The sequence below is a fragment of the Lissotriton helveticus genome, chromosome 9, assembly GCF_964261635.1.
Source record: "Lissotriton helveticus chromosome 9, aLisHel1.1, whole genome shotgun sequence".
Classification (NCBI taxonomy): Eukaryota; Metazoa; Chordata; class Amphibia; order Caudata; family Salamandridae; genus Lissotriton; species Lissotriton helveticus.
Window position 1 is genome coordinate 549,822,953 of NC_136070.1, and position 11,031 is coordinate 549,833,983.

General features: G+C 48.0%; 1 protein-coding gene across 3 annotated transcripts in view; it reads right to left on the reverse strand.

Annotated features, from left to right (window-relative positions):
• LGALS12 (galectin 12) overlaps positions 1-3,754 on the reverse strand; it is a 177,620-nt gene extending 173,866 nt beyond the window's left edge. For 2 of the 3 annotated variants that reach the window (XR_013601008.1, XM_078660446.1), the window contains exon 1: positions 3,590-3,753. Coding sequence is in view for 2 of the 3 variants with exons in the window: in XM_078660446.1 (XP_078516572.1) it covers positions 3,590-3,640 (51 nt within the window). In the remaining variant the exon portion in view is untranslated. Of the gene's footprint in view, positions 1-3,589 lie in introns of all 3 variants that reach the window. The other variant, XM_078660445.1, reaches the window with a different exon arrangement.
• Between the last annotated feature and the right edge of the window lie 7,277 nt (positions 3,755-11,031).

Consider the following 11,031-nt stretch of genomic DNA (forward strand, 5'->3'; position numbering starts at 1 on the left):
GACAGAGTACGTGGGAACTTGACATTTTGTGTAATTTGTTAATGTTGTACACAGAGTGAATTGGGCAGCAGTAGTGACCGGACAGAAGAGGCAACAGGAGCGACAGGAAAGGAGAGGTACTAGGGCAGGAGAGGTGACGGGGGGAGAGAAGTGACGGGGGGGAGAGAAGTGACGGGGCAGGAGAGTTTGTGTGTTAGGAGCAGTGACGGGACAGGAGAGGTGACAGGAAAGGAGAGGTGACGGGGGCAGGAGAAGTGATGGGGGCAGGAGAAGGGATGGGGGCAGGAGAAGGGATGGGGGCAGGAGAAGTGATTAGGCATAGGCAGGAGCGGTAACCAGCAGGAGCAGTGAAAGGATAGGGGCAGTGAACAGATAAGAGCAGTGAACGGGGCAGGAGAAGGCATGGGACAGGAGCGGTGATCGGGCAGGAGTGCTGATCGGACAGGAGCAGTGAACGGGCAGGAGCAGTGAACGGGCATGAGCGGTGGCGGGGCAGGAAAAGTGACGGGGCAGGAAAAGTGACGGGACGGGGTAGGAAATGTGACGAGGCAGGAAAAGTGACGAGGCAGGAGAGGCAACAGGAAAGGAGAGGTAACCGGACAGGAGAGGTAACCGGACAGGAGAGGTGATCGGGCAGGAGAGGTGATCGGGCAGGAGAGGTTATGGGGCAGGGGAGGAGGTGATGGGGCAGGAGAGGAGCTCGCAGGAGAGGCGGTGACAGGGCAGGAGAGGAGGTGACGGGGCAGGAGAGGAGGTGACGGGGCAGGAGAGGAGGTGATGGGGCAGGAGAGGAGGTGATGGGGCAGAAGAAGTGATGAAGCAGTAGAAGTGATGAAGCAGTAGAAGTGATTAGGCATGAGCAGGAGTGGTAACCGGGCAGAAGTGACGGTGCAGCAAAAGTGACGGGACAGGAGAAATAACGGGACAGGAGAAGTGACGGGACAGGAGAGGAGAAGTGACGGGACAGGAGAAGTGACGGGACAGGAGAAGTGACGGGACAGGAGCGGTGATTAGACATAGGCAGGAGTGGTAACCGGCAGGAGCAGTGAACGGATAGGGGCAGTGAACAGATAAGAGCAGTGAACGGGGCAGGAGAAGTGATGGGACAGGAGCGGTGATCGGGCAGGAGTGCTGACCGGACAGGAGCAGTGAACGGGCAGGAGCGGTGACGGGGCAGGAGAGGTGGATGGGCAGGAGAAGTGACGGGGCAGGAGAAGTGACGGGGCAGGAGAAGTGACGGGGCAGGAGAAGTGACGGGACAGGAGAGGTAACTGGACGGGCAGGAGAAGTGACGGGGCAGGAGAAGTGACGGGGCAGGAGAGGTGACGGGGCAGGAGAGGTGACGGGGCAGGAGAGGTGACGGGGCAGGAGAGGTGACGGGGCAGGAGCGGTAACCGGCAGGAGCAGTGAACGGATAGAGGCAGTGAACAGATAAGAGCAGTGAACGGATAGAGGCAGTGAACAGATAAGAGCAGTGAACGGGGCAGGAGAAGTGATGGGACAGGAGCGGTGATCGGGCAGGAGTGCTGACCGGACAGGAGCAGTGAACGGGCAGGAGCGGTGACGGGGCAGGAGAGGTGGATGGGCAGGAGAAGTTACTGGGCAGGAGAGGTGGATGGGCAGGAGAAGTGACTGGGCAGGAGAAGTGACTGGGCAGGAGAAGTGACGGGGCAGGAGAAGTGACGGGGCAGGAGAAGTGACGGGGCAGGAGAAGTGACGGGGCAGGAGAAGTGACGGGGCAGGAGAAGTGAGGGGGCAGGAGAAGTGAGGGGGCAGGAGAAGTGAGGGGGCAGGAGAGGTGGACGGGGCAGGAGAGGTGACGGGGCAGGAGAGGTGACAGGGCAGGAACAGGCGTTTCCCAGGGCGACTTGACGGGTAGGGGGCCAGTTTAGTTTGGGGGGGACCGGTTTTGTACAAGTGCAGGAGTTTTAAAAACACTACAAAGTTCTTTGTATATTCAGCAGGTTTCGGTCAACAATACAAGTGCCAAGATAACTTTGGTGATCAATGTACCTGCTGGAGAGAGATGGGAGCATGTTTTGTCTAAAGGCTGTTTTACTCATCTACGGTAGTGCAGAGGGGTAATATGGCTGCTGCAAAGAACATGTACCATGCATATCAAAGAGCAATATGTTATGTGCATAGTTCAGTGAGTACTGCTTTGTGTTCACTTCCCGAATGAAAGGACACTTGATACATATGGGCTGGACTGTTCCCATTGGGCGCAGAATCTAGACTGATTTGCATATGGCTGGGTCCAAACTGGAATGGCACGGTGAGCAAAAAACGATGGATTTAAGCCCAGATCTCTGAACTGGGGTGAATGTAGGACATTGTTCTGCATTCTGCGAATCAATTGTTCTTTTTGCATTTGTCACCCGAGTGGGACAGGTATGCTCAGACATGAGTCCGGTGCTATCCATGCCACTGGAATCAAGCTATCCTGGCTGATGAGGGCTGAAAGCCCGAAACCGGTCCTAGGATGCTTGTTTCCAGTCCAGGGAGGACCTGGCTTGGCAGTTCGGGCTGGACTGTTCCCAGTGGGTGCAGGGTCAAGACTGATTTGCATATGGCTGGGTCCAAACTGGAATGGCGAGCAAAGAAACAATGGATTTAGGTCCAGATCTCTGTACTGGGGTGAATGTATGATATTGTTCTGCATTCTGTCCACCAGTTGTTCTTTTTGCTATATTATGATTGAGCAGCTAGCTGGCTGACAGGAATATATGAAGGAGCCTTTGTGGGTTCCGTGAGTCTAGATTCTCCTGAGAGTCCCTTTCTCTTCTGAGCCCTGCTTAACACATGTGTACAGGAGGAGCCCTGTATTCATGACCTCAATGTTTGAGACAAAAAATAATCATGGATTTCTGAACAATGAGAGTAAAAGCTTAAAGGTAACATGTTGTTCTTGCTTATATTTCACACACTTTACATAAACCTGTATTCCCTATGAGTGTTTGCTTTTTCCTGAACTAAACCTCAAATAAACATGTTCATCCATTGTTTTAATTCAAAAACGTTATAAGCTGTAACTGGTCAGTGAAATGCTAAACGTACTACAAATGTGTATGTTTTATTATTTCAGCCACACCCCTGACTCCGCCCACTGATTCAATCTTTGGTTATTCCCACCTCCTGATTCTCCACCCACAGTTCCCCTACTTTTTTTCCCCACTTCGACCACTGACCTCGACACTGTATGGCTAGTAGGAACAGTTACAGTAAAAAGAGAATTTGGGGACATGCAAACATTTACAAACATAAGGGGGCGAATCCAGCGCTGTGTGTAACAGGCGAGACTTCCCAAACCAGTTTCTTGGGGGTGGAGCAGGTTATGGGCGGGCAACGACGTAATTAATATCAACAGCAAAAGAGCCCGCCTGGCACTCAATTTCAGTAGGAAGCAAAGTAGATTACTTAATATGTTTGGATCTTCGTTGCAAAATCCTCTTAAACCCTATCGTTAAATTAATCTCGAAAAAATACTGGACTTGCCAGGACGTCGCAACATTCTGAAAGGTGCTGAAATATGCCCCGCCGCATGCACTGCGGTTATCAGTGTCTGTGCCCAAGAACTCGCGCTCCCTACCGGATGGAAGACAGGCGGCTGCAGGAGGAAGCTGGCCGGGACAGGCTCCATGGCTCTCTTGACAGTCGCCCACAGAGCCCTCGGCTGCCGCTACAGCCGCGGTGTTCCTAGCGCGCGCACCAGGATGACCTGATGCGCGGCTCAAATTATCAGCAACAGCTGCTGTAAGTCACATGAGCAGGTCACGTTGCTCAGAAGAGCATAATTAAATACAAAAAATAAAACAGCCTTTTGGGAAACGCGGTTTGCCTTTGTAGGCACCAACGGGTCCTAGTGCCGACCTCTAAGGAATGCTTGTAACATTCAAGTTTAAAAATAACGAAAACAACCCCGTGGTATGACGATTCTGCTGCAGTGCTCAGAGGCCGCAGAAACATTGTTCAATCAATGTGGTCCTTTTTTTGTTGTTGTTTTGTTTTTGTGCAGATTTATGTAGCGCGAACTCGACCCGAAGGTATTGGAGCGCTTTACATAAGCGCCTGTTACCTAAGGACACATTCATTTTTAGGGCTCGGCTGAACGGCATAGCTGCCAAGGTTTCAGATTGCTATGTGTGACATTGTCATAATTTTAGTGTAATTATGAGTGACATTTCAACAACTATGAGTGACACTTCCTCGCGTGCAAAATCAAGCAATGGCGATGAGGGAAAAATATAAATGTCAGTGATTACACCTATTTGAGCAATGAGATGGGCGTTAGGATCATATGTTTAAACACATGTAGTTAAGATAAAAGGGTGTAGACCAGACTGGTGGCCAAAACCTCTAAAAAGTGATAAAACAGGCAATTGACTTTCTCCATCTGTGCATGAAGGGACTGGAAACATATCCCTGTGTCCATCAGGACTGCCTCACCACTGCTGCAACTGAGGAAAGAGTTGTAGAAGAACCTTTTTAAAATGACAGCACAATGCAGTAATATTGCATGTCTCCTCAAAGAACCTAGGTACCTCTCCCATCACTTGCTGACTGCACTTGTGCCTTTCTCCACTTGCCTTGGTTTGTGCTATTAAAATAGAATATACTTAGAATGATCTCCCTTCACAAACATAGAACTTCAGAGTACACTACATGGACAGGTGCAAGAATGCAAACGTGTTGCTTAGTCATATATAGCGAGTACTAACTAAAATGTTATCAGCAGAGATGCGATGTTAAATACAATAATTAAATAAAACAATCTTTTTATTCACATAGTAGCACTACAGATCTGGACAACAATGTTGACATTATTTTAAAATACTAATGTATTGTATTGTCAATGCACGCTTAAACAAATAACCTTTTCTGTTTATTTGCTATCATTCTGGTACCTGAACTCGGTTCTAACAGTGCGCATGCCTGGAAGCCCTCGCTGCCTGTGCCCTTACTTCGCTCCAGCAGTTCCTAGAGGCCCTGGCTGCCTGTGCGCCCCGGGTGTAAACATGACATGGTGAAAGTTTTCAGGCTCCCCCTGCGGTACTCTAGCCGTCCGCCGGCAGAGATAGCCTATGCCTCTAATACGGGAGATGGGCTGACCTCACAGAAACGGAGGCTTAGGTACGAGGAGTGGGGGAAGAAAGAGGGAAACATGTTTTATTTATTTACGTGAATTTTTATATAGCGTGCACATTTATGTAAATACATGGATGGTTATAAAAAGTTACAATCCTAGAATTAAAAAATTAACAAAAGTAGGTTATACAGTAGGAATTTACTATAGTGAAACTATCGCTAAGTACAACAGTGAGCTAGTGCTACTTGTGAGCAGCAGCTGCACTCAGCCGATGAAGAGGAGCTGGTATCTTTCAATGCCAAGCGGCGAGTGTGACCATAATACTGCAACTATTGTCTGAAACATCCGACTGCTACTTAAAAGGTACCCAGTATGACACACGTAGTTGTGGCGTGGGGAACACTGCAGCGCTGTCACTGTACGAGTCAGCCAGCCGCGACGAGTCATGCCTTCCCCCTGCACCTTGACTCGAGGCCTGGACCCGTCGCTTCCGTCATGGTGTCACACTCGCTCGAACCCTCAGTCAGGAACTAAAACCCTAGAAACCTGAGTGACTATCCACATTGTCACAATCAACCTAAGCAGGGATAGTAAGTAATCGGTAGAACTTCACTGTGAGGTCGATGTTGTGCCGTCCCGCTAGTCTAACACCGCGGCCGGTTTAATAACCATTCAGTTTCAAGCCTTAAAACTGAATGGTTCTAAAACTGACATTCTTCTTCTGGGCCAGAAAGGACCCACCTTCCCTGTGAACATCTGGCCACCCTGTCTAGGACCCCCCCCTGTCCCTAAACAGGAAGTAAAAAGCCTGGGAGTATGGATCGAAAAGGACCTTACATTCACCACGCAGGCTAAAAAAGTAGCAGGCACATGCTTCGGCCTACTCAAATCGATGAGAAAGATCCTGCCCCTCCTTCCATCCACTTCGCAAAGACTTCTCATCCAAGGCCTCATACTCTCCAGGCTTGACTATAGCAATGCTATATACCTGGGCGCCCCCGAAGCAACCCTAAACAAATTGCAGAAAATTCAAAACGCGGCCGCCCGGATTCTCACGCACACTCCCGTCAGAGCTTCGGCCAAACCTGCCCTGAAACTCCTTCACTGGCTCCCAGTGAGGGAACGAGTAACATTCAAAGCCCTAAGCCTGGCCCATAGGCTACTGCAGAATCAGGGCCCCCCCATTTTGAGGAAATTTATACAACCTTACAAAGCCCCCAGATCTCTTCGATCAGACGAGGAGTCCTTTATCACCGTGCCTAGATTCAAGAAAGCCCGCACGGGTGGTAGACGTTTCTCGATCCACACAGCGCGTCTATGGAATGCCCTTCCTCGAGACCTGCGGAAAGAACCGAACTACCTGAGATTTAGGAAACGACTCAAAACTCACCTGTTCCCTTAAACCATAACCACCCCGGCTCAATATCGTCTCTGTTTATACTGATTATGTTTAAAATTACTCTTGCCCCTTTCCTCCCCCAAGCCTCCTCAGGTGTAGGGTTCTTCAGCGCTGGGATACCCCAGGGTGACTACGCGCTCTATAAAATTTTTTAATAATAATAATAATAATAATAATAAATTATTGCCCCTCCTGCGCAGGCAGCAGCGCATTCAGTCTCAGACACGCGATGACTGAGAGGGACGCTGCGCACAGCAGTCAGTCCAGTGCCCCGGCCCACCGCTTCTGACCGACCACTTAACTTCCTGTTACTGGAGGACTTGAGGTCGCAACCCCCAACGCCACAGCATATAATGCAACGACCGCCTGGGGTCTCGGTATTAATTGGGCTGCAGTCAGTGGCTCACAGTGACTGAAACGAGGCGCGCAGCGCGGGCGGGAATCTCGCAGGCACCCGGGCAGAAATGGTAACATTGTCTGAGAGCAGATATTTAACTATTGAGCTCCTGCTGCTGGCAAGTGAAGTCTGCTGCGGCCCGGGGGGCACGCAGGTGGCGGCGCGCGCTAGCACTTAGAGTCGTGGGCAGCCAATTTCAGCGCTGTCAGCAGAGTGTGGACAGTGACAAAAATGCGTGACAATGTATTTCACTGCGGTGTTGCGGGAACACCACAGTGAAATGCGTTAGCGTCACGCCTGATGCGTGACACTTGGCAGGACTGGAACGCGCGGAAGCGCGTCTCCGCCGAAGCTCTTTTGTCGGCATGTGTGCTTCCCAGGAGACAATCCTGGCCGCGCGCATCGCCTTGGAGGCGATTTCAAACTGTCACGCGCACGCGAACGAGCGCTGCGGCCTGGCGCTGTCTCCTGGGAAGCACACACGCATGCGCATACACACACACAAGCGCCCACGTACATACATACAGAGACACCCACCCCCCCTCCGCAGACATACACACACGCGCGCGCACACACACGAGTGCAGCCCCCCTCTCCCCCGCCGTCGCACACATGCATACACACACAGGCACACACACGAGGGAACCGACCCCCCCCCAGCCCTTTGTAACTTACCAGATCAATTCTGAGGGACTCCGCTCTCCTTCTGGCGTCGCGAGGCGCTTTCACTCCGCCTTCTCTTCCGACAACGTACGCAGCCCCGCCCCCGTCACAGGCGACTTTGCCTGACTTCCCGTCCTACCTGCGCTCACTGAGTTCGGGATCTCCTGCCTCGCCTGCTTGTCCCTTCCAGCGTGCGGCTTCACGTCATCTCTCTGTGGACCTTTTATGTTGGAATCAGCCCTTTAATACCTGCACTGTCCCGGCAGCCGGTGGCTCTGTCCACCTCGTCTGCGTCTTGCCTCGAGTCCACCAAAACATTTGTGTACTTGACCCCCATGATCCCTCGTCGTCCTTGGAGAGCTTCTCTTTACCTCGACCCGAGCTTTTAACTTCAGGCACTCATGGTCTTTAACACAACAGCACTTTGCCTGCTGATATTTCTGGGCCTCTACTTGCAACAATAACATAGAAACTCCAAGTCCCAGAATGCAAGCTGCTGTTGGGTAAAACGCCAGCACTGACTGAAGGCGTGACACCTATGAAAGATCACGCCAGCTGTGCTTCACACCCGACTCAAGGCGGTTTGAAGTTGTGCTTAATTTGTGAGGTGCCCAAAGCTCTTCTCAGCTGTTCGTAGCCAACTCAATTAAACGTCAGCGCGCCGAATGCCAACACCTCTGAACCATTACCCGCCGATATTCTGCCTTTGTTATGCCTCTGTTTTAGCCCACTTAATCTGTCTTGAATCCATTACCTACCACTCGCGTACCCTTCATCTAACTATTGCAGGTTGCAGCATTCTCACGTTGTGGCAGTTTGTCCGCCTTTCAGATCCGCCCCTGCGTATGTTCGTATCAAATGGGGAAAATAAGCACTCCGGCTGAAATTAAGCACAGGTTAGATGACTGCGTGCCAGTTAGTGTGCTTCTCTGCAGTGCACCGGGGGCAGCACTGCAGCTTTGTATTCAATGTAACAATGCATAGAGACAGCCCCAGCTTTTCAGCGCTATCATTTTTACTTATTTGTTGTACAGATAGAGACAGTACAGCATCTCTTTCACTCTCTGCATTTATTTTTAAATACCGAAAATAGTTCTTCTTTTGAATGCTTCTAAATGTGGTAAATCATGGCTAGCCGGTGATTCACTATACAGGCTGACAGATCGGAAAGTTAAAGGAGAAAGTTTCCTAATGAAGTTTAAATAGGTTCAGGTGTGACTCTACTTAAGCTGTTCTATAATGCTCATGTTTCTTTGATGAGCGTGTTGTATTGTATACGACTTCATATAGTGCTAAAAACTGTTAGGCATTGACAAATAAAGGTACATTTATTGGCTAAATAAATGTGGACACAAAAAAATATGCCATTTGCAATGCCAATAGCTCTAACTTTAACAAAGCCGAGACCATTGCATTGTAAATGCTTGTTTTGGTAGTCACAGGGAGATTAGGCCAGAATCAGGACCTGGAGTGAGTTGACCATCCATCCCCCGAGGATCTAACTTTGGTTTCCCAGCACCAAAGTCGGTATCTTTAGCCTTGGGACAACATCCGCTCCACACTAGGGGGTCATACTCTCACTTTGGGTGACACATATTGATCAGTGTGTCTGGTTGGTGTAACCTGCACACGAGCGGGCACACATGCTGTTCCAGGTTTAAAATATTGAATCGATGAACTTGAAGCACTTGACCTATTAAAATAATCTAGGACATGATTTACAAAGTTGTTTTACGATTTTAAACCCTGCATTTCGCAAAATCCCATGGTTTATGATCGATTATTTTTTTTCACAGTACACAAAAGCCCTTGTAAGAGTCTATCCAGCTCGTAAAAGGGCTTTCGGGATGCGTCACAAAACCTAAGTGGGAAGGATGTAAAAGAGGCAACACCCTTCTATTTGAGATTCAAAAAGGGATGTATCCATGGTCTGTGACTGCAATTGCGGTCGCAAGCCTATGATCGGTTACCTACTCCCAAGTTGGGGTGATAATGGGATGATAAAATGGAGGCTTCCGAAATTGAATTGGCAGTGTTTTGAGGGAGTAACCTGATGTCTTCTCATATGGGATTTTCTTTTCTTTTTTTTTAACGCATCACTTGTGCCTTTAATGGGCAAGTTTTGTAAAGTACTACAGGAGTATGACCCGTCAACCACGTTGGGATTGGGGTAGGTAATCAGAATAAACAAACAATATCCCAACTGGTATTATTGAAAAGGCAAATAATCACATATGCATTAAGCATTATGAGAACAGAAATAAGGAGACTCAATACGTTTTTTCAAATGTGCTCATGGCATTCAATAATACCAGTTGGGATATTGTTTGTTTATTCTATTTTAATGGGCAAGGGCTGTTTAGGTTTAGTATTCACTTCCGAAATCTCTTGTATTTAGTATATCTTAAAAGGGGATCTTATCAGTAACCAAAACCAAGTACTGTGTTCATCCGCTTTTGAATGGAACTTTTTTTGGTTTACTTTCCATGGCTGCAAGCATTGCAACCGTGTCACAGCCATCATTGCATGTTGTTTAAGCACAGCATTTTGTTGCTTATCCAACAACCATTGTACACATTTAACATATGATTACACTAACGACGATTAGATGCATTTAAAGCTTTTGTTGCTTGAACGTTTCCTCTCAGCACACATTGACAACTTTTTTGAAAGCTGTATAATTTCATGCGCACTGACTTGTTTTATTTTCCAAATGCCTTTTCCTGTTTCCTGTTATCATATTTACTTGAAACCTTGCTGTTTTTGTCAAATGCTCCAGCTCCATTCATAATGAGGTATATTTGTGTTGACTCTGGTTACTTTGTGGCTGTCTTTTATGTTAAAAATGCATACCTCCTATTTCCATTAATGGACAGTCCAACTGTCCCGTTCACCAGACAAATGGCACGGTTTTGCAGCTGAAGTTTTTTTTCTCACGTGCTGTCTTTGTGGCTAGCAAATTACTAACTGAGGTTTAAAGATCTCCTGCAGCCTGTCATTTTGTGGCTCGTTTCACCTTTGTTCATTTTCTTGTATACAATGACTGGCTGTAGCATTATCTTTGTACATTGCTGACAAACATTTTATTTTAAAATGCATGTGGTTTGCAGCATCCACATTTGGAGCCAAAGAAGAAGTTTATTTGTGTGTGTTGATTCTTTTAATCAGTCAGTCAGTCAAAATACTTTATTTTGGCTTTACAGCCATAAAAGCACAATAAAAACATACATAAGTCAGATGGGTTACAAAAAATAGGGGAAATGCAAAAGGGCAAGATAAAATATATCATCAAGAGCCTGAATCAATAATATACGAGAATAGATTACATCAGTGGCAGCCATAACACATGATAAGTAACTACCCGAACCCCCCAAGATTCGGGAGCATAAGCAGGAGAAACCCAGGGCACAATTAATATACAATATATAAGGACAGTAAAAACAACACTAAGACTTCATATACATGTTCAATTTGACTACATAATAA